Genomic DNA, 22,628 nt, shown 5'->3' with positions numbered 1-22,628 from the left:
GGAATTTGTGATTTATAGCTTTGTCTCCACGCCTCGAATTGTCAACTTGATAATTTTTTTTATTCCATTATTTTGATTAAAAAGAAGGACTTTGGAAAAAATTGCCGTTAACTTTTGTTTTCATTTTTTTCTCCCCGGAGCAAACGATTTACTAGGTTTAACCGTTCAATTCTTTGACGTAGCGTTCGGCGCCGTCAACTGCAGCGTCAATCAGCTCGCCCCCCGCGTTATTAAGCAAAAACCTCCGCGGCACTTTCAGCTTTGGAAGGCTCTGGCGGCGGCGGCTCAGCGTTTATTTTCAGCTCACAGTCTCACTTCGCAGATTTGAATTAGCTCTGCAGAAACGAATTCCAGGTTGCCATGGATGACGTTTGCGAAGGTAAAGACTTCTCCTTCCCCAAACAAGAGGAGAAAATACTCGAACTGTGGTCTGATATCGATGCATTCAAGACCCAATTAGCTCGCTCCGCTAACAATCCTGAATACATCTTCTACGATGGTCCACCCTTCGCGACGGGCCTCCCTCATTATGGCCACATACTTGCTGGCACCATTAAGGACATTGTCACCCGCTACCAGACCATGACGGGTCATCATGTCACCCGACGCTTTGGCTGGGACTGTCATGGTTTACCTGTGGAGAATGAGATTGACAAGAAGCTAGGAATTAAGAAGAGAGAAGATGTGTTGAAAATGGGAATTGACAAGTACAATGAGGAGTGTAGGAGTATTGTAACCCGTTACGTTGGGGAGTGGGAGGAGGTTATTACACGCACGGGGCGATGGATTGATTTCAGAAACGATTACAAGACAATGGACCTCAAATTCATGGAATCTGTTTGGTGGGTCTTTGCCCAGCTCTACGAGAAGGGCCTTGTCTACAAAAGCTTCAAGGTAAGGTTTCGTTTTGCGTGGCACCGGTATAAATGGGGTAGTGATGATTTTGGTGTGATTCTTTTTCTTATTCAAGTTTTTATTGGCTCTTTCATTACATTTTGCTTTTTGCTCATTGGCAATCTGTGGGCTCTGGGCTGGTACTTATACACCTTTAAAGTTAGAGAATTGTCAACCCTCTGCTTTCAATTTGCGACAATTTGTCTATCCTGCGCACTTGATGTGGATCATGATGTTCAGTTTTGCAACATATTCATGATTAACGATTATGAGGTTTCTCATTAATGTGTTACGTCATAGCTTTAGTTGCTGAATTGCAAGTCTAGTTTAACTAAATTGAAGTTCCTCGTAAAGAATAGGACCCTCTGCTGATGTAATTTTGGGATTGAGCACAATGTATAATACGAAGAGAAGAATAAAACACTGAAAAAAGCTTTTAAAATTGATTCCTACACACCAGAAACCAGTCCCAGCACACTGGAGCAACCATATATAGATAATAAAACCCTATCTTGGAATATTCTGAAGGTCTCATCTACTAAAGTGGAAAGCCGACTGCAAAACTGATGAGTCAGCCCTAATTCTAAGTTCTTATCCTAATATTCATGTAAGATTAACCCTATCTAATCTATCTATCTATTATTTATAACATTAATATATGCCACGTAACGATGTATTTCAAAGTTGTTGCTGTGGGGCTACTTTTGTACCTTTTGCATATCATTTTGCCAAATGCAGTCAAGTGGTAGTTTGTATTGCGTTACGCCAGTACAATGAATGCACCATGTATTTGGATTTTCTTGGAGGTTATAATCAAGGGTAGCGTTGTTTATTAGGTTAGCATGATTATGACTGGTCTAAAGTAAATTACATTTACCTCTCACCAAACCTGCATTCACATTTTTTCAAGCTTCAATTTATACAGAAACCTCTACCTCTCTTAAGATCATGGTTCTTAGAGTATCTTATCTGCAGTTTCTAGAAACTCCCAACAGCCTAATTCAATGTGGTTGCAATCACTAAGTGCTTACAAAACTTAAAATGAGGGAGGTGATTGTAATTTGTTCCCTTTTTTTTAATATCTCATGCTTATGATGAATTATAATTTCTTTCATTTTTTACTTTGTTTTTTTCCTTTTTGATTACAAACTGACTTTTAAAATATTCTAATGTTTTCCTTTTGCATTTTTTGTCTTCATTCTCACCAGCTAAGTGCTGTATTTGTGTTATTCTTCCAGGTCATGCCCTATAGCACTGGTTGCAAAACACCATTATCTAATTTTGAGGCTGGTCAAAATTACAAGGTTAGCAATTTCATACTTTTGCATATTTTTATTATGGATATTGAATTTTTTCACTCGCTAACTATTGTCATTTTTATTTTGTTTAAAATATTTTTATTTCGATGAAGATATTGCTATCACATCATCGTTGATGTGGCTAACATTTCTATCTGTACCCTGTTTTTATAATATGACCTATTTTGGGTAGTTATTTATTTTCATTGGAGGTGTAAGAGTCATGATCTCCCCTCAACTAATAGCTTGAGTTTTCTGGGTCAGTTGTTCTTTGGCAAATGATGCATCTTTATCATTGACCGTTTTCAATTTTTTTTTCAAATTATTTTTTCCATCAAGTTATGGGGGGCATGTGCTATATCTAAGCTTCAAACTTAATGTACTCTATGTTGTGGGGACATGTTGAAGAGATTGAAAGATGTCACTGTCCACTGGCTCAAAAACTTCATCTATTAACACAGTCTTTTTTTTTTTAATGATTTAGCTCAGCTGTTTGTTTTATCAGATGACATATATTTCTCTTAATTCTTGTGATACCTATAATTCTTTATTGGAGCAGGATGTACCTGATCCTGAAGTATTAGTGTCATTTCCGGTGATTGGTGATCTGCATAATGCATCATTTGTAGCTTGGACAACAACTCCATGGACTCTTCCAAGCAATCTCGCTCTTTGCGTTAATGCTGACTTTACCTATGTGAAGGTCAATTAACTTTCTGTTAGAGATAGACTATCTTGTTGCTCTTAATTTGTCAAAGGTTGCATTTTTACTCTCCCAAACTAGTTAAAAAACAGAACTTCCTACTGAAGATAATAGATGAAAAATAGATGATTGACGTCACAAGCCCAAGTTTGGATTTTAGATCCTTTTGCAATTAGTTATCAAAATTAGGATTTTGTGGCAGATTCATTACAACTATAATTACAATGGCTGTGTTCCAATGGTGGGAAAGCCAGCACCTTAGGTACTCTCCTGAGCTAGTACTACGGGCCAAAGCTTTCATGATGATGTTTCATCTTGTCTTGAATGGTGAAGAACTTTGACATAAATGGATACAGAGAATTGTGCCTGGTAGAAACAGCAAATGAGCACATTCGTTGATGCTTTTTTTTTTTAATTTGTAATTTAATTTTTTTGGGGGGATTTGACACAATAATGTAGATGGTGGTGTTTTGAGATTATGTGTGTGTATAAGAGAGAGAGGAGGGAGGAGATCCAAAATAATAATCTGATTATAATTTCAGTGCGTGCTTTTTTTTCTTTGAGGGGGAATAATGCTCGTTTGGATTGAACACTTGCAATGTTATATAAGATGGTAGGCTTTTGAAGAAAGTGGATTTCTCCCCTGTTTTTGCGCTGGATGAGAGGTGGTAAAAACTTAGAAGAGAAGGCTGGGAGAGAAATTATGTGTTATTCACTGAAACATTGAGAATGATTAGCAAATATCAAAACATGGACTTTATTCTTTATAGCATGATTAAATTGAGATGTAAGTTGTGTTGCTGCTTATCTACTTGTGTCATTTTGTCATTGACTCATTATTGTACGTCACATGTATACTAGATGCAAGACTTTTATATTGCTTTCACAAACCTTTACCGTTCTTGTTCTCCTCTCTGATGTACTTTGTTAATTGACAACTAATTTGTGGATCAAAATACAGGTTCGCAATAAATATTCGGGTAAAGTTTATATTGTTGCTGAATCACGTCTAATTTCACTTCCTACGGAGAAACCCAAAGAAACTGTCACTAATGGATCGGTTGATGGTCCCAAAAAAGCAAATGCAAAGACTAAAGGGTCATCAAGTGGAAAGACAGAAAATGTTTTGGATTCTTTTGAAGTGCTGGACAAATTGTCAGGGGCTTCACTAGTAGGAAAGAAGTGAGCAGTCTTCCTTTAATATGCATCTTTTGTTTTTGAATTAGCCTCTTGACAGTTTACTTGTGCTCGTGCATTTGTCAGAGTCAAATTTTTAATGTAATTAAATAGCATTTTGTTCTTATTCACGATTACAGACTATTCTGTTGCCTAATCCATCCAGCATCTTATAATTTATCACCTTATCTTCAAATTAGTCCCTCTTATATTTTCTCTTTTGATGCTGAAGAAATGGCATCATTGCAAATGGGTTCTTGTTGACTATGTAAATTCTAAAGTACATATTCTACAGGTATGAACCACTGTTCAATTACTTTATGGAGTTAGCTGACACTGCTTTTAGAGTTGTTGCGGACAATTATGTTACTGATGACAGCGGTACTGGCGTTGTCCATTGTGCTCCTGCTTTTGGAGAAGATGATTTCCGTGTTTGTATTGATAATAAAATTCTTAGGAAGGTTTGTATTCTGATGCAAAGCCTGAATCTATTTTTCACTGGAACTGTTGAATGAAAGTGTTGTGGTTCTGTGCTATTTGGTGCTTGAATTGAGATTGTATAATTATGGCTGTGGAGTCAGGGGTGTGTGTTTACTTTTGTGGGGTTTATTTGTTTACTGAACTTTTGTGGAGACCTGGGCTTTGGCTATTACTGGGCTTTTATTGATGTTGTTCAGGAGTTTCTGAGTCTTGCTTATCTGCTTTGGTGGCTGTTATTAATTTTGAAATTGTAGATATTTACAGGGTCTTTAACAATTGTCATTGTCGGATATGTTATGAGAGCTGGCTAAAAATTTGTAATTTGTCCCCCTGTCTTCAGACTCAATGTCCAGTTACATGACCTTCAATGAATTTCTATCTTCTTGGTTGTTTGATCAGTCAAACCCTAGGTTTATCTTTGTTTCAGATACTAGTTTGTTTTCTCTAATTTTGTATGCTATTGCTTCCTGTCCTGATATTATTGGCTGACAGCATGAGGATTTCACCTGCCAAATCAAATCTGTAGTTGCTTTGCAAGGGAGGGCGAGATAGACAGAAAGGACAAAGAAACCAGAGAGAAATCAAGGGAGAGACTGAGAAAACCCAAACTTTCTTTAATTATTTAACTCGTCAAACAGGTATAACAATTAGTGACATTAAAAAGTCTAACAATTGAGAAACCTGAGGGCTATTTATAGAGCCCTAAGTACAATTATTTAAAAGGATAATAAAACATTTACAATCCTAATCCTAAATAAGATAATGCCTATATAAGATAGGATGATAGGATAGTAGGATAAATCCATAAATCCTAATCCAAACTAAATTTATTGTAAACATAATGCAAATCCTTCGAATCTAAAATAAAGATGACTAATAATACATAAAATGTACCTAATCAAATCCTAGGTTTTTCTACTCCTAGTAAGAGTCTTCACAACATCTATATAAATTCTACTGCCTCATCTTTTTGCGCGCTAATTGACCTTCCATTTACTTAAAATAATCATTTGAACAGCAGCATTTTTGCCTTTAGTTTTCTATTGAAACCTTAGTTTCCAATCTCTTAAACTGTAATCCCTTTGTCATTTGTCACCATGCTTTTGATAACCTGAACCTACCATCCATCATGTTTGTGGTTACCTTGCTGCCTTATCTTCAATTATTCTCTGCCCTGTCTCTAGTGATGATGTCAATTATTCTCTGGGGAAAATTACAATGAGGTCCCAAGGAAGAAAAATAATTAACAAGTCCCAGAAGTTATCATTGCCTACTCTGAAACTTGTCATTAGATTGTTATTGGGCCTTATTAGTAATTATTTTTCTGTCTTGGGACTTGATTGTAATTCTCCCTTGTTCTCTGCCCTGTCTGTAGTGATGATTGTTTATGTTGATGCATTTTCCCTTTTCAAGTAGCTGAGATCTTTTTACAGAATTTCTGCTGGTCTTCCCCCCCCCCCCTTTTGGGTTTAACTATCAGTAAATTTCTGCTGGACTTGATTGTAATGCTCATGTTGTTGTAGGAGAATCTAACTGTTGCTGTCGATGATGATGGCTGCTTTACTGCCAAAATCACCGACTTTAGTGGCCGCTATATCAAAGATGCAGATAAGGATATTGTTGAAGCTGTGAAGGTGTGTTCTATACATTAAAACTATGTCATTAAAATTGTTTTACGTGTCTAAACTTGTTCAGGCCTATTTGAATTCTGAATTATGTATGTTGCTTTCAAATTTGTGTTATTGGTTAAGGTTATTGTGTAACTCGCTGAATATAATGTTTTCGTTTCAAATGGTCTATTACTTGTATCATATATTGGAACTAACTTATTTTGATGAATATTCAAACTCATTTAACATATCCATTCTCGATCAGCTTCACAATTTAGGTTGAGGGCAACGGGAAAGGAAGAAGAAATAAAGGGAATAATTGGCATATTGGCTTGTAGCACATATATAGTTTTTTATTACAGGGCACTGCAAAACCAAATGATGGATTTTGAGCTGTTTGGTGATGTCCAAAGAAAGTGCTTTCTGGCTATTGAATTTCCATCAAACCATTAGCATGATTTTATGAAGTATCATTGTTAAAATGAAAGAGCTGTTCAATGGTGCAACGCAAGAAGTGTTTTAGATGAAGTTCAATTAGATTTACTGTGTAAAAGGAGAGGAGTATGATGAATGTGTAAACTTTGGAGGAATGGAATTTTAAGAGAATCCCTTCTTTCTATTGATTGGGTTGGATGCGTCACATTCTTTAGATGAAAGTTCAATTACATTGACTAGTGATGTGAAGGCACGCATATTTGGCTGTAACTCTCTGAATTGATTCTTTTCTTTCTTTAAGCTCTTCTCTTCTTGTGTGCTTGGAAGATACACTATAGAGGACTATTTATGAGTTATTATTATATTTCACCCTCCTGCTTTTATAGTAAAATAATTATCCATTATAAAGCTTGACATTATGTGATGTTGGTTTTAATTCTTGAGAGTCAGTGTTTTTTCCTTACAGCTTTGGATGCTTATTTATTTATTTTTTTTTAGGCAAAGGGTAGGCTAATTAAGTTTGGAACCTTTACGCATTCTTATCCATTTTGCTGGAGATCTGGGACACCTCTAATTTACAGAGCTGTTCCTAGCTGGTAAGCATGTCTCATCAATATTTCTGTTTGCCTCACTTATTTTTGGAGCTATAGCGGTCATGTTTTCTTGCAATAATTCGTGGGCTGTTGATTCTGCATCATGTCATTAGTGTTCGTCCTTTTTTTGATTGTCATAGTCTGAAATGTGAAAATACTTGAATGGAACTGAATGAATTTCAGCAAGTAGTACACAGAAAGTTCTACTTGAATAGAACTGAATGAATTTCAGCAGGTGGCAATTTGGACGAGCAAATAAAGAGCTCTAAAGGAGCTTTTTTCAATTAATGAAAGGTAGATAACAACCAGAATACACCCTTTCATGTGAAGGAGGATTAAACCGCAATTATATTTGTTTAAACTCAAATGTTTAGCCCTTTTTGATTTTGTTCTCTTTTATGAGACTCACTAATCCTTATCTGTTGTAATTTTCTCTTTCTATTAAATATTTCTTTTGTAATATTGAATCAGCAAATCTTGTTTATTTTTTGATATTGATTTTAATTTGCTTTGGCCACTGCACTGTTGATACTTTATTTCTGTTCATGTTAGGTTTGTTCAAGTGGAGAAGTTGAAAGAGCAATTGTTGGAAAATAACAGGCAGACTTATTGGGTTCCAGATTTTGTGAAGGTATAGTATTGCTTACCAAATGATGTTTTTCTGATTTTTTTTCATTCATCATTGAGAGGGCTTTCGTCTTTTATTTATTGTTATAATGCAACAAAATTATGTGTTGTAATGATTAGTAATGGTACTTGACTACGTTTATTTCTTGTAATTAATTGAGAATTTTAAACTGTTGTATATGCAGAGAGAGGAATAAACATTCTTTTCAGGTATTCGTAACAGTTAGATAAACATATTAAAGAGGGAATTTTATAGGTGGAACTGAGGAGGGTAGAACTTTGTAGCAATGTGTGGCATTTGCCTGTTATGGTTTGTAAAGTTTGGCTAAAATGGTATGCTCATATTTAAGTGGCTATATTTCCCATGTTCGGACCTCCTTTTGGAAAAGGAATTAGTTTGGGATTCATTGGTATTTTGCTCAGCTATTTCAAGGGGGTGTGACTTTTAAATATGCAAAGGGTTTTGGAAGCTTTGCAGAAGATCATTGGTTGAAACTTCTACTCCATCACATATTAGAAACTTTGCAGAACAATTACTTATGTTATTTTTGTTATTGATCCTCTTGCCCTGTAGGAATGCTATCCTTATTTGTGCCTCTTCTCTTTCTTAATGCGACTCTTTTGGCATAAAATAATATTGCGTCATATACTACAATTGGTTTATGAAACTTCCTAATTAAATAGATCAATGTCTTTTGTTATAAATGATTGAATTGTATATAATGTAATTCATTGTTTTCGTGAATGTTTCTAATATTCCTTCTTGATACAGGATAAGCGATTCCACAATTGGCTGGAAAATGCAAGAGATTGGGCAATTAGTCGTAGTAGATTTTGGGGGACCCCTCTTCCAATATGGATCAGTGAGGATGAAGAGGAAAAAATTATCATGGATTCTGTTGCAAAACTTGAAAAGCTTTCTGGTGTAAAGGTTAGGATTTTCTCTTCATTTTTTTTTTTTGAAATAGCAATGTTCTTGTATAGCTAGTAGGTTTTATTGTTCAGATGTATAGGTTTTGGTCTTGTTAAAGAATTTTCTCTTCACATAAGTTACATGTTTTCTTGTTTAGGTGCACAATTACTTTGATTTCATATTGTTTTCTAAACTTTTAATGTTGACTGTGTATCATTTTAATGCTTATTCAGGTCTTTGATCTTCATCGTCACAACATTGATCATATCACAATTCCATCTAAACGTGGTCCAGAATATGGTGTGCTTCGACGGGTTGATGATGTAAGAATGCTAATTTATGATTTTCTGGCTGCATGATGCTGTGCTATTTTGTTGTGATGTTATATTTTTCTTCAGGTTTCAAATTATAACATGTCTTGTCATGTTAATATAAATACACAAATTTAATATGATGTCAGTTATCTAGACTCTCAATACCTTATATCAATTTAGTGCCCTGCTCTTCGCTATATATCAATTTTTTGTTTTTCAGGTTTTTGACTGCTGGTTTGAGAGTGGCTCCATGCCGTATGCGTATATCCATTATCCTTTTGAGAATATAGAGCTGTTTGAGAAGAATTTTCCAGGACATTTTGTGGCTGAAGGACTAGATCAAACTCGTGGATGGTCAGTTTCACCATCTTATGAATTTTCAACTCTTATTCCTCTTTTATAATAGGAAAATGAATAATGTGGTTGTTATAGTACAAAGTTATTGTAGTAGAGCTCAAATAGTTAAAGGACATCTGGTCCCAATTTGGGATTTTCCAATCTTATGGTCCTAAAATGGGATTAATTCTCTCTTTTTGTCCTCAAATGTCATTCCCCTTTTGTTTTTAAGCTAGTTCATTATTGTTGTGTCATAAATAATTTTTTGTTTCTAAATGGAATTTCTAGTATATTTGTTTTGGCTTGAAGAATTGCTTGATTTTATTGCTTGGCAGATTAGAGGAAGTTACTTCAAAAATTAATCTGTTTTAGCAATAATACAATCGTTTATCCCTGTTTGTGTATGATAAATTAATGAACTCTGGCTTAGGTATTTTTATGCTGTTGAGCATGAATTGCAGAACTTTCTCATCTATCACACATTTTTAAAGTCTTCGATGAGTACATAACTCGCTTTTCACGTTTTCTGAAGTGCTTTTTTTTCCCCTCCCTTTTTCATCTGCCACTGAACACTTCTCTCTTACTTAAGTAAAGTTAATTGTTCATATTTATTTTCTTCTTTTCATTATGCAGGTTTTATACCCTTATGGTGTTGGCTACTGCCTTATTTGGAAAGCCTGCCTTTAGGAACTTGATTTGCAATGGACTTGTCCTTGCTGAAGATGGGAAAAAAATGAGTAAAAGCTTGAAAAATTATCCCTCACCAATGGAAGTCATCAATGATTATGGAGCGGTAAGATTGTCATGATCATGTTTTTGTTCATCCCCCAATTAGTTCAGTTTATTTAGTTGGTTATTTGTTATATTACACGTAATGTCATTTTGTCAAGATTCATGTTTTACTTGCTTTTCTAGGTAATGGGAAAGCAACTTCATTGTTGATTTGTTTAATCTTAAATGTTTTATCATGATATTTTCTCATACTCTCTTACAGGATGCATTGCGACTGTACCTTATAAACTCTCCTGTTGTCCGTGCTGAGACTCTGCGTTTCAAGAAGGATGGGGTTTATGGAGTTGTCAGTATTGTCCAGCTGTTATTTAATTTTCATTAACTTCTTTTGTTGTCTTTTCATTTGATTTTATTTATATTGAATCCATTTTATTCAATTGTACTTATCGACTGGGCCTTTTATTTGTATTGTATTGAACTGTCCCAGGTTAGAGATGTTTTCCTACCTTGGTATAATGCTTACAGGTTCCTTGTTCAAAATGCAAAGAGACTTGAAATTGAGGGGCTAGCTCCTTTTGTCCCTATTGATCAGTCTACACTTCAAAAGTCATCTAATGTTCTTGATCAATGGATCAACTCAGCAACACAGAGCCTTGTTCATTTTGTCCGCCAAGAAATGGATGGTTACCGACTTTACACGGTCAGTTATGTGTTTCTGGAATTTCCTCGTTTCTTTGTTTCTGCCATATGCTTTGTGCTATAAAATGGTAATGGATTTTATGTATGTTCACTTTTGAGGACATGTTATGTAATGCATGTCATTATCGCTTCTTTTCTTTTACATATGTTGTCTATATGAGAAAGCTTGGTGAATTTAAGGTGCATGCCATTTGTTAAGCATGTGATGGTGCATTGTTTTATCGCCTTCTAAGATTTTAAATCTGGCAATGAAGTTGGCACTTAATATGGACAGCTCGTAATTTCTTGATGATTCATGCATGATGATTTTTAGGGTAAAAGAATCAATTACCTCAAGTGGAAAAGATACAAAGTCAGAGGATAGGATAAGGGCATTGAAAATGCTGAAAGGAGGAGAAAAAGTGAGACAAAGAACATCGACCTGAAATAATGCATGGGCATTATTGGCATTTTGAAATAATATTACAGAGCATTAGCCAAGCTAGGTTTTTCTCAGGAATAGATTGGGATCTATTAGTAACCTAACTTACCATGGAAATGATTTTAGAATGTGCGTTGTAGGTATCTCATACAAGATATTTCTGGATGTTATTATTTCAGGACTTCCAAGTAAATTATATTTGGAGAGGGAAAAGCTTATAATTTTTATGTTATTAATTCTAGATTTAATCTGAATTATATTTTGTCTATCAAAGAGCTTTGAGTAACTAGTTCTGTTGTTTTTTTCAACCAATCTTCAGTTGCCATGATCAAAATTGTTTTTGTGTGTGTGTGTGTGTGATTTCTTCCCACTGTTTAATTTGATTGTGTTGTTTTCTAAATGTGTTATATGTTCATCATTTTATGCTACGCATATGCTAAAGCATTATCATAATATTGAAAATTCTTGTAGGTGGTGCCATATCTTCTCAAGTTTCTTGATAACCTTACAAATATATATGTGCGGTTCAACCGCAAGAGACTAAAAGGTCGCACTGGAGAAGATGACTGCCGGACAGCACTCTCGACTCTTTATAATGTATGTCTATGGTATCTTCTATTTTCATCATGGTAATAAATAGTCTTAAGTGCTTCCTGTTGGGTAGTGATGTGTACTTAAACCAGATTTAAAATCACGTCAATTATGCTCAGGTTCTTTTGGTGGCCTGTAAAGTAATGGCTCCATTTACACCCTTCTTCACTGAGGTACTCTATCAGAATATGCGGAAAGCCTGCAATGGTTCTGAGGAAAGTATACATTATTGCAGTTTTCCTCAAGAAGAAGGAAAGGTATGTTCCTATGAATTAATTTATTCTAAGTTTCCAAGTCTAGATGCAAGAAAAAAAAAATTGTATTCCAAATCTAGTTTAACAACTACCAAGGACTCAGGCCCCATTTGGTTCATTGGAAACATTTTTTATGGAATTGGAACAGGAAAGGGAAAGGGAAAGGGAATGGGAACAGGAAAAAGAATGGAAATGGGGTTTGAAAGTATGTTTGGCATGACAGAAGAATTGAATGGAATCTTGACATGATTTTTGCTTGGTATGTGTGAAAAATAATCGGAATGGAAGCTTTGAAATATGAGAAAAAAAAAAAAAAGAAGAAGAGAAAAGCCTCTTCTTCCTCATATTTGTTCATCAGACAAAATTTTTCAGAACTTATCAAAGCTAAAAATTTTCTTGAATTGAAAGCCAGTAATCTGAGTAATTTAACTGCAATCAAACGGACCTATATGTAAAAATCCAACTGAATAAGTCAAGAAAAATGGAACAACCCATCACTGATCAAATTGATCCCAGATTTCACAGCCAATCACACTTCTGGCAACCTAGATTTCAATCATTGGCTTTTCCGACAATCATGTTTATTATTACCTATAAGGCTGTTGGACTTTTTGGCGGACTTAATCCAAATCAATTTTGGAAAAGTTTGAATTGAAATATGTAGGGAAGTTGCTAAAGTTGATTGAACCTTCACCTAATAGAGTCAATTTCATAAGTTTTTATCAATAATTGGCCTCTGCTCTGACCATGTTTTTTTTTTGAACTATTTAAGGATTCACTGATGATAAATTAATTAGAGCAAAGCAAACATGCCTAGACATTGACTTCGTAAGAGCTCAGAAACAGAGACTCACATGAAGACTAAATAAACAGGCGTCCATGAGAATTTTAGTACACTTATGGCAACAACATTTTAACACTTGATCATAAGTGCTTTTTATGAAATAGAAATCAATATTTTTAAAATTGGAGAGGTCATTTCAAGATGTATCGGTCCAATTGTGGTCAAACCATGATCAGATTTTCCATAACGTAGCTTTAATATAAATATATTATATAAACTAATTATTGGTTCTTGATCAGTTTTTGCTAGTTTTAGTTGTTTTTTGACTGGTTTTACTAATTTTTGTTTAAACTGGCTTTGGAGGCATTCTAGACTGAACTGGGTTCCAATTCTCCAGTTTATTGGTTGAGCCTGTAGGTTTGTTCTAGTTTTGAGAACATTGGTAGAAATGAACAGTTTAGCTGGATCATTTGTGGAACTTCGATTCTCTTGGAAGCTCTTCTTGTTCTGGCTTTAGCTGTCTTAGTTACATAGAAATCATATCATAAATTGCATTAGCTCTTATCTTTTCTGCGTGACTGTCATAGAGGGGGGAACGAATTGAACAAAGTGTTTCAAGGATGATGACTATAATTGATCTTGCTCGAAACATCCGTGAGCGTCATAACAGGCCTCTTAAAGCACCCCTTAGGTATGTCACTTTTCACACTTGCATAGATGTCTCAGTTGCACTCACTGTGGCCAATCCCTCCCCTCTCTCCCTTCTCGACACTCACGTATCTTTATTTAAAGCAAGATGCCTAATCGTATTCCTGGTCACCACAGGGAAATGGTGATAGTCCATCCTGATGCTGATTTTCTCGAGGACATGGCTGGAAAGCTCAGAGAGGTATTACATTTTGTGTTTTAATTATCTATATGGGATTATGTAAAAGTATTAATATATGACTTGGCTTCGGTAATATGGGAATCTGCCAAAGGCCCCAACTCCTACATTCCAAAAGTTAAAAGCAACCCATGGCTGCTTTTGAACTTTGATATGGATTTTAAGTGGACTTTCAGATTGGCGTAATAGATACCCAAACAACATTTGCTTTCAGATGGTATGCCAAAAGAAGTTTTTGGATGTCAATAGCCCTATCCAAACCATGCCCTGATTCTTCTGGCTTCCGGACTGAATTAAATTGGATTTTGAAATGTATTTATTCTTTATGTGCTGCAGTATGTCTTGGAGGAACTGAATGTACGATCACTTGTACCATGTAATGATACTTTGAAGTATGCATCTTTGCGTGCTGAACCTGATTTCAGGTAGGCATTTGTTATTGCTTCCTAGCAAAGCCGTGTTCTTAGAGATAATTTTGCTAGTCATTATATCATTATTATTATTATTTTTTAAACAATGCAGCATACTTGGCAAGCGACTTGGAAAATCTATGGGCATTGTTGCCAAAGAGATTAAATCAATGTCCCAGGAAAATATTTTGGCTTTTGAGAACAGTGGGGAAGTTATAATTGCAAATCACTGTTTGAAGCAGACTGATATTAAGGTGCCAATCTTCTAGTCATGATTCCCGTTTTCCCTCAATGCAGCCATTTAATTTGGTTTACATTGTATAATGTAATCTTACTATGAAGGACATTATGGCTTTCAAAATAATTTGGTTCTAGAAGATCAGTGGTAGGTAACTAGGTATACGAAATTTGTGGATAATCTCAATTAAAATTAACTATGGTTTTAAGAATGTGTGGTCTTGGATGACTTCTTTTGGAGTATTTTCTTTGGTTGTCAAGCTTTGCTATATAAATTGAGTTGTAGATGTTGATTCAAGAATTTTAGGCATGTAAAAATTCAGTCTAGAAGCATCCAAGGAATTATGGGTTTCGGTTTTTGTTTTTGTGGCCGTATAATGAGTTTGATCTGAAGTGGATGGAGACCATTAAAATAGATTTTTTTTCTTTTCTTTTTATACAGATTCTTCGTGATTTTAAACGCCCTGATGGCATGACAGAGAAGGAAATTGACGCGGCAGGGGATGGTTAGAATCTTTAATTATTGCTGATGGTTTTTCCTGCATCTAAGAAAGCCCTGTTTTTGAAACTGAGCTAAGTTGTAGGATATAATGGTCTGTCAAATATTATATTGATTTATCTTTGACTGACACAGTTGTTTTTGTTCTAGGTGATGTTTTAGTGATACTGGATTTGCGTCCTGACGAGTCATTGTTTGAGGCTGGTGCTGCTCGTGAGGTACAATGCATACCATGAACGTCTACAGTGCTTGCTTCGTCTTCATACTCTTGGCTTCATGTCATATTTCTTGACATGTTTATTTGTAAAATGATGGGCCTCTTGAATATTACCGCATCTTGTTTGCCTGCATTACTCAAAGTTTATTTGTATATATTAAAAGCCTGAGCTAGAGTAGGCCTTATCTAAGTCTGAACACGCATGGTTGGAAGGGATTGAATTACATTAATGCATGCTGCCGTCACTTCCTAATTAAGCTAAATTTCAGTTTATTAGGTTAGCATGTGTGTATCTTTCTTTCTTTAGGTAAACCACATTGCTTATATCTCAGTCCATCCAGCTAACCATCACTGTATTATAAATATAACACAACTCTCCCTTTGTCAAGAATTTCCAAAGCAACCAACAGGGGTTAGGTCTAGCAGAAGGAGCTAGTCCCTCACAACATGGCAAACTAAGGTTCGAATTCTCGTTGAGAGAGGTGCCCACATTTAGTGCCTGATAGTATCTCAAACATGATTGCCTCCAACAGGAGAATACCTATGCTTTGGCCAAAAAAAAAAAAAAAAAGTCCAAAGCATCCTCTTGATTTTATTCTTTACATGGTAATATTTCGTATGGGGTAGAGAAAAGTAAGCCTTCAGTAACGTTTTCTATGGTGTTGGATTGGTGCTTTTGTAAACCAAAATCGTGGTGGGTTCATTTTTTTAGAGGTATTGATTTGTGCTTTGATGATTTAAAACTATTAGGGGTTTCACTTTATGCCGCAATTAACGGCTGGGAGAAGTTTTGAGATGCAGTACTATTTATTATGGTGTCGAGTACTCAAGAAATGTTGAAGTTGTGAGGATCTTGTTCATCCTTTTTGTTGTGGCAGATTGGCATTTCCTGGTGTTTTCTATTAGTGATATCTCAAGTGAAAGGACTAAGAAAGTTTGATTGATTTGGTTTCCATGCAATTCTCACATCCTAGAAGAAATTTATTGTACTTTCACAAAATACGTAAACAAGTGTCTTCATTATATTTTTGTCTTTACCAACTTCTTATTTCACCTTCATGGCATTAATCTAAAATTCAATTAAAAAGTATGCATTCATTGTCAGTGAAATTTTTTCATGCAGATTGTTAACAGAATTCAGAAGTTACGGAAGAAATCTGCTCTCGAACCTACAGACATGGTGGAGGTTTATTTTGAATCATTGGATGAAGATAAATCAGTTTCTCAGAGAGTTTTGCGCTCACAGGTAGAATTGAGAGATCAGCAACTCATTAGAATACTATGATTTTCCACTTTATGTTACGTTTTCTTTCAGGGAAAAAATGGTAAACAAATCTTTGAGCAGAAAAGGAAGAGTACACTTAAGTCCTGAACCTTAAAATCTAAAGAGAGGATTACCAAGAGGTCCCAAAGAAGAAATTTAATTGCCAAAAAGTCCTGATGACAAGTGACCATGTTGAACATGTTGTCATTCCCTACTCTAGAACTTTTCATTGTTTACTCTTCACTTGTCGATAGGCTTTAGGGTAAAATCTCTTCCTTGAGACTTGATTGTAATTCTTCCAAATCTAAACTCTAAACCTGTGTGTCCCCCAAAGTCCTGATATGAAACGTGCAAACTGAGTTAACTTGGAAAAAATAATTAATTTATGTCTTGAACTATTTCATCTGTACTGTATATATAAATGGCCAACGATGGATAGAAATTTATATATTCAGATTAGCAAAATGGAAAAAATTACTGAAAGTTTCATTGCACGTCTTGACAGTTATGGATTCATGTCTAATTCCTTGACACTCAGTAACTAGAGTTTTTAATGGGAGATTGAAGAACTAAATTGCAGAAATGACATTTAGAGTGAATTCCTACAAAAAATTGTAAGCAATTATACCTTTCAATTCACAGAAGATGAAATGGAATGTGAAGTCCTGAAGATTTGTTTATTTTGTTGCGTACCACAGCACTGGCTTTACTAAGGGCCACTCATTGGCTAGCATATAATTTTCACATATCATCATTTGACCTGTTTTTATCATAATGTTTGCAGGAATCCTACATCAGAGATGCTATTGGTTCTCCCTTGCTTTTTTATTCTATGCTGCCTTCACATGCTGTAAGTTGCTTGATGTTAGAACTAAGATTTGAGAATTTTTTCATTTAATCTGATTTTATTAAGATCTATAACGTAGAAATGGAACTTACACCTTGTGCTTTTACTGCAATATTAAGGGGTTATTTGGTAGAAGAGTAATATTTTCTAGTTGCTTGGTTATGGTTGAATTTCTCATCATAAATATTTAAAGTGCCAAGGTTTGTTCTAGAATTCGATGTTAAGCTTGCCTTGTTCTTTGTCTATTTATATTGCTGGTTGTTGGTTCATTCATGCCATGATTGGTTTATGCTATTTCTAGCCTCTAGTAATGGTGCTACAATGGAAATCATGACATTCTTTTTCTTAGCTACGGTTGTTAAATAGCATGTGCACTTGGTATTAGCCTCAGCCACGGCACAAAGTGGAACATTGGTTTAAATGAGCTCGAGCCTTGGGTGGGATGCTGGTGGTTGCTGTTCGAGCAACAGTTGTGGTTCATGTTTCAAAAACCATAGTTATCATAGACCGAACATGGAAAGTGGTTTGTGGATGGATGGTGTAACATTGATTAAAATTCTTGTCAAACTTAATTTTATACAATTTTTCAATCGAGGATGATAGTAATCATGATAGAAACCCTGGGTGAACTTATGAGAGTTGATTCTTTTTATGGTGCGTCTAACATGGAAACATTAAAGGGGTTAAAAAAAAAACAAGTTGCCTGTAAACTTGTGTCCAGCTAAGCTGACAGAAAACAAAACTACTTTATCCGTGCCTTAGGTTCAAACCATGCCATTTTGAAGTTCTTTGTACGTTCTGCAGGTGGTTCTGGGTGAGGAGAAGTTCTATGGGATTTCCGGCATGTCATTTGGCATCACCTTGGCGAGACCTGCTCTGATGTTTAATTCAGAAGCCATTGTCTCACTTTTTGCAGGTTTGTATTCTCTGCCTGTCATTCCTCTTTCATACTGGTTTTACTCTGACTTCCCTTTTTCTTTCTTTCTGTACTTCTAAATGGTTACAGGTGAAGCAAAATTCGGACATAATCTACAAACGTACCTTTTATCAAGAGATCATTCAAATTTAAAGGTCGAGTTTCAAGAAGGAAATGGAAAGGTTCGTTTAAAATTAACCGTTTTCTGTTTTCTAATGGGGGAAGCTACAAAATTGATACATTTGTAAAGTATAACTAACCTTTTTCGGTCCTAAAAAGAAACAAGGTATAACAAACCTTGAACCTTGACTTGGGATGAATGATGCAAAAAGAGGCCTCGTGATCCTTAAATCCTCACTTGGCCTCTTGTATGTACATTGGCATCTCAGTTCAATGTTAATGAGACCCTAACACTCAGAGCTACCTTTATTTTGAGTTTGACAAATACTCAGATCTGGATTAGGTGAAAAGACTGAATATTACATGGTTTTCCCCCGAATAAAAAATAATGAGGCTTTAAATTTGGAGGAATCAAGTGCGTTTTCGCTTCTTTTACATATGAAATGCTCTCAATTTGTGTATCTTATGGTTGTAGAAAATGGTTGACTCTATTGAAAACCAACCCGCTGTAGAAGTGGTTCTTGGGAAGCATGTGTTTCTTACCGTGGGTGACTTCTATCAGTCTGCAAAATCGTAGATTGGATCGTACAACCTTTTGATAGGAGTTGATGTGCAACACAAAATATACTGGCTTCCTGATTTTGATGCGTGGGAGGTTAATTATTTTTGATATTGTATACAATACATGGCGGAACGATCCCAAAAAAAAAAAAAAAAGTTCTATTGTGTGTACGACGCTAAGTTATATTGTAAAGCAAACACTTTCCTGTAACTCTAGCTAATGCATTGCCAATTCTTTTGTAATTTAAATTTCTTGTTATTATGACTTTTCTATATCAAGGACATAATTTTTTTTGCGAAAGCATTATATCTACCGGCCAATAATGAGGTGCTTGTTATTTTATACTATCTATTTTCGATGAACATTGCGTTGTTTAAACGATAATTAGTGTAGTTTTGTAGTTGTGTAACCTAATTCACGTCATTTTAGCCTTGACACGCAGTTTGGGAGTCAGGAAAAAGTGGGTTTAAGATAAGAATGGTCATGTGAGAGGCCATCCAAAGCAAGTCCGTTCCCTCCTTAAAGAAAGTATCCCAGACACCTTGAAGCCATTCCATCCTAAAAAATAACTCTCAAAGCTTAAACCTATATTCTTTTTTTATCGCATCAGAAGGGCAAGCTATCGCTTGAGAAGATAATAAACTACTGGATCCTCATATTTCCTGCAGCACCCTCAGCGGCTGTGTCCATCCGTGCTTAAACCTTTATTCTAATGATAAAAAGAGCCCAACTAAAAGGAAAAGCAAGCAAACATTTAAGAGTCAATATTCGAAAATTGTGGTAAATATTTTCTTGAGACTTTAACCTTTTAATTTTATTCAGGCTCTTGCACTTAATTGGCATTTCAAACTAAAATGAAATTAATTCCCACTTAAAGAAAGAAAAATACCTTTCATATATATATATATATATATATAGTATAATTCTATATATTAATATAACAAAATCTAACTTATATTTTTGGAAAAATCTTAAAAAAAGAATGTAAAAATTACTAAAATTATTTTTTATACTTTAGCAGTTTTAACATTATTTAACATGCAAATAATAATATATTTTTATAAGAATTTCTAATTTAAAATTTAGTGATTTTTATGTTCTTTTTCACTTTTTGTGAGTTATTTTCATATATTTTAATTTAAATCACACCACAAAAAAGTCTTAAGAGTTGGCGGAGTATAAAATTACCTACATGCGCCTAGTTTTTAATTAATTGATTCAATTCTCCCGCCGTTTGAGACATCACAAAACCCGCCCAAACGAAGCAGACGACAGAAATCTGCTCTGGAATTTTGGCTGCTCCAATCCTTCTTCAATCTCCCCTCCTTCTCCATCAGCAAAACCCACTCTTATTCGGCGCCTTCACCCTCTTCTAATTGGCGCCTCGCCCACCACCATCCTCATCTGTGACTCCCGCTCTCCGGCTCCGCTTCAGACAGTCGCTTTCCCTCAGGCAGACAACGGGCCTGTTTGGGAGGGCTTAAAGAAATTTTCTATAATTACGTTTTTTACATGAGTTGAGGCAACTCTTCTCGTATACTTGTCTCTCGTCTCGTATTCTATAAATAATTACTAAAAAATTACTTATAAAACGGACCACCTTCGTTAACTCTATAAGCTCTTTTTCTTTCAGAGTCAAGACGACCTCCGTGTGCGCAGAAGGGCAGAAATCTCACTCAATCTCAGTCTCGTCTCACCCGCTCAGACGACGTCACTTCCACAGTCTCGTATTACTTCCTTAGGTCTTCGATCGTGTAAGCCTGATCAGCTTCCTCTCCACTTTTTACGGTGTTCTGGTTTCTGGTGCAATGTCTCTAGCTGAAGAGAGGAACCTTTCATAAAATACTCCGTCTAAATACAAGGCACATTTTGTTTTGTAATGTAAATTAGAAAATGAGTCTTATTTAGGATCGAAAGAGTATTGTGGTAAATTCCGGATACAGTATTCGCGTATAAAAGAGTGACAACACAAGCATGCCCCTATATGCTTATAAACAAATAATATTCTGACCTGTCTATTGACATATGCATTATATTTTTTGGACATGTTTTCTCAGAATACGTGAACGCTCCAGAAGTACGCCGGAATAGACGCGAGCTGAGAACCACTTCATTTCTCTGGCTTTACGTCCTTCACCGGAGAACCATTCTTTTACTCTTTTGGTTTTTCCCTCTCTAAGTTCTACTACTTTTCTAATTCAATTTTTTCCTGATATTTTGATTTTTAGAGTAAAATGGAGCAGAGGTTGGCTAATTCTTTGAATTTGACATTAAATGAAAAGAAGTTCGGGGAAACAGCTCTGCTTTCGGAGCTTCGAGTGGATGGTCGCCGTCCCTTCGACTACCTCAAGCTCACCATCAAGTTTGGCAGGCAATTAAATTTCTTTTCTCTTGCACACTCTTCTCTGTTCAAACCTGGTCATATTTTTTCCGTCTTTTCATGCAGCCAAATGTTTTTGTGGGTTGGTGCAGAGAGGATGCTTCATCTGAGGTGCAACTAGGGCAGACCCATGTGATGGCTTTTGTAACATCTCCGTTAGCTCAGCCTTACAGGGACAAGCCAAATGCAGGTACACTTTCAGTCTGCACAGTTTTCTCCCATGACTGATCCTTCACATGAGCTAGGCTGTCCAGGAGAATGTGCTGCTGAGTTAAGGAGATTTATTGGCCGTGGTTTAAGGTGATTTTGATTTTCTTAGTTTCTCACCTTTTGTTGTTCAATATATCTATTGTAATTTCATTTGCAAATTGTGTGGGGAGGAGTTGATTTGTTTCAGATGGTAGTCATGTAATTGAATAAGATGGCGTTTTGTTCTATTTTCTTCCGCGTGGAAGCTTATGTGGAGAAATAAGCTGATATTCTCTGTAAATACTAAATCTTTGCCTGTTATGCGTATTGTAGGCATAAATTTATCTGAAGATTCAGTGTGAATGTGCAGGGAAAGCAGAGCTGTAGACAAAGCGTCACTGTGTGTTTAACTGAATCAGCTCAACTTTTATTTCCATCTGTTTGGAGATACTAATCTTTCTTGTTGGGAATAGGAACCTCGTGATGCTGCCAACATTGCTGCTTTGGCTGCTGTCTGGAGGAGAGGATGATGGTCAGCAGGTTGTTACACTCCCGCTGGGGTTGGTTTTACTTTACGAATAAACATTCTAGGAAAGTTTAACAAGCCCTTCGCTTTTGATGTTATTTTGATGGGAATTATTATTGACATTCCCAGTTAGTGGGGAAGTTTCACCATGGACGTGCATTATTATCTTGCAGAACTGGCCATGACTCCAAGTATTGTTTAGTCAGGTTTCGTTATTGTCTAACCAAGAAAGCTGGGAACTCGTTTGATTTTGCAGTCTGAAGTACTTTTGCATAAATCATAGCAAATTTCTTTGGTGATGATTTTTATAATTTATTATATTGTCTCTTAATATTACTTGGCCAAGCTTTTATATCATGCCTATTCACAGTTGAAACAAGAAGCTTGATGTACGACCCCTGGCAAGCATAATTGCATAAAGACAATGCTTTTAGTAAATTACGGTGTCTCTTAATTTGTTTTATTTCTGGAACATGACTCACAAATCACGAACTGCTTGTGAAGTAGACACTGTGATGTGGCAAATGCTTTAGTAAACCTTCACAGAAACTCTTCCAATTTTGCTCGTAACATTAATCACACAAGCACTTCTCATATCAATGACTGCTTTCCTCGACAGTAAAAAGTAGTGTTGCCCGCATAATTGTGTGATGCATTCTTGGCCACTAGATCTACCAAAACCTTGTGAACTCCGGTGTGTGGAAAAAAATAAAAT

The 22,628-nt window shown here is 35.6% G+C and overlaps 2 protein-coding genes across 2 annotated transcripts; both read left to right on the top strand.

Moving 5' to 3' along the window:
* The first annotated feature begins 192 nt into the window (after window positions 1–192).
* LOC114727801 (isoleucine--tRNA ligase, cytoplasmic) lies at window positions 193–19,124 on the top strand. The gene is made up of 27 exons (XM_028914554.1): window positions 193–894; window positions 2,133–2,198; window positions 2,752–2,895; window positions 3,857–4,077; window positions 4,367–4,532; window positions 6,075–6,185; window positions 7,095–7,192; window positions 7,742–7,820; window positions 8,589–8,747; window positions 8,963–9,052; window positions 9,264–9,397; window positions 10,013–10,172; window positions 10,374–10,457; window positions 10,599–10,811; window positions 11,703–11,828; window positions 11,942–12,079; window positions 13,448–13,551; window positions 13,686–13,749; window positions 14,083–14,171; window positions 14,269–14,410; window positions 14,836–14,899; window positions 15,043–15,110; window positions 16,233–16,355; window positions 17,158–17,223; window positions 18,025–18,136; window positions 18,227–18,318; window positions 18,732–19,124. The coding sequence occupies exons 1-27, from the start codon at window positions 361–363 to the stop codon at window positions 18,831–18,833; spliced, it is 3,549 nt and encodes a 1,182-aa protein (XP_028770387.1). The 5' UTR covers window positions 193–360; the 3' UTR covers window positions 18,834–19,124.
* A 1,808-nt stretch (window positions 19,125–20,932) lies between these two features.
* LOC114727833 (uncharacterized) lies at window positions 20,933–22,174 on the top strand. The gene is made up of 4 exons (XM_028914603.1): window positions 20,933–21,498; window positions 21,758–21,787; window positions 21,861–21,947; window positions 22,087–22,174. Exons 1-4 carry the CDS (start codon window positions 21,383–21,385, stop codon window positions 22,172–22,174), a joined length of 321 nt encoding a protein of 106 aa, XP_028770436.1. The 5' UTR covers window positions 20,933–21,382.
* Window positions 22,175–22,628: the final 454 nt, after the last annotated feature.

The sequence above is a fragment of the Neltuma alba genome, unplaced genomic scaffold, assembly GCF_004799145.2.
Source record: "Neltuma alba isolate B1F8T4 unplaced genomic scaffold, ASM479914v2 tig00012508_pilon, whole genome shotgun sequence".
Classification (NCBI taxonomy): Eukaryota; Viridiplantae; Streptophyta; class Magnoliopsida; order Fabales; family Fabaceae; genus Neltuma; species Neltuma alba.
This window is presented reverse-complemented; position numbering and strand designations above follow the sequence as displayed.

What these genes read in the sequence shown, in the direction of transcription:
- LOC114727833 (XM_028914603.1), top strand. Translation starts at nt 21,383, where the DNA reads ATGCAGGTACACTTTCAGTCTGCACAGTTTTCTCCCATGACTGATCCT. An exon ending in GCTGTAGACAAAGCGTCACT is followed by an intron (nt 21,788 to 21,860) that starts GTGTGTTTAACT and finishes TGTTGGGAATAG; the next exon opens with GAACCTCGTGATGCTGCCAA. An exon ending in GTTGTTACACTCCCGCTGGG is followed by an intron (nt 21,948 to 22,086) that starts GTTGGTTTTACT and finishes ATTATCTTGCAG; the next exon opens with AACTGGCCATGACTCCAAGT.
- LOC114727801 (XM_028914554.1), top strand. Translation starts at nt 361, where the DNA reads ATGGATGACGTTTGCGAAGGTAAAGACTTCTCCTTCCCCAAACAAGAG. An exon ending in ATAATAAAATTCTTAGGAAG is followed by an intron (nt 4,533 to 6,074) that starts GTTTGTATTCTG and finishes ATGTTGTTGTAG; the next exon opens with GAGAATCTAACTGTTGCTGT. An exon ending in CACTCTCGACTCTTTATAAT is followed by an intron (nt 11,829 to 11,941) that starts GTATGTCTATGG and finishes AATTATGCTCAG; the next exon opens with GTTCTTTTGGTGGCCTGTAA.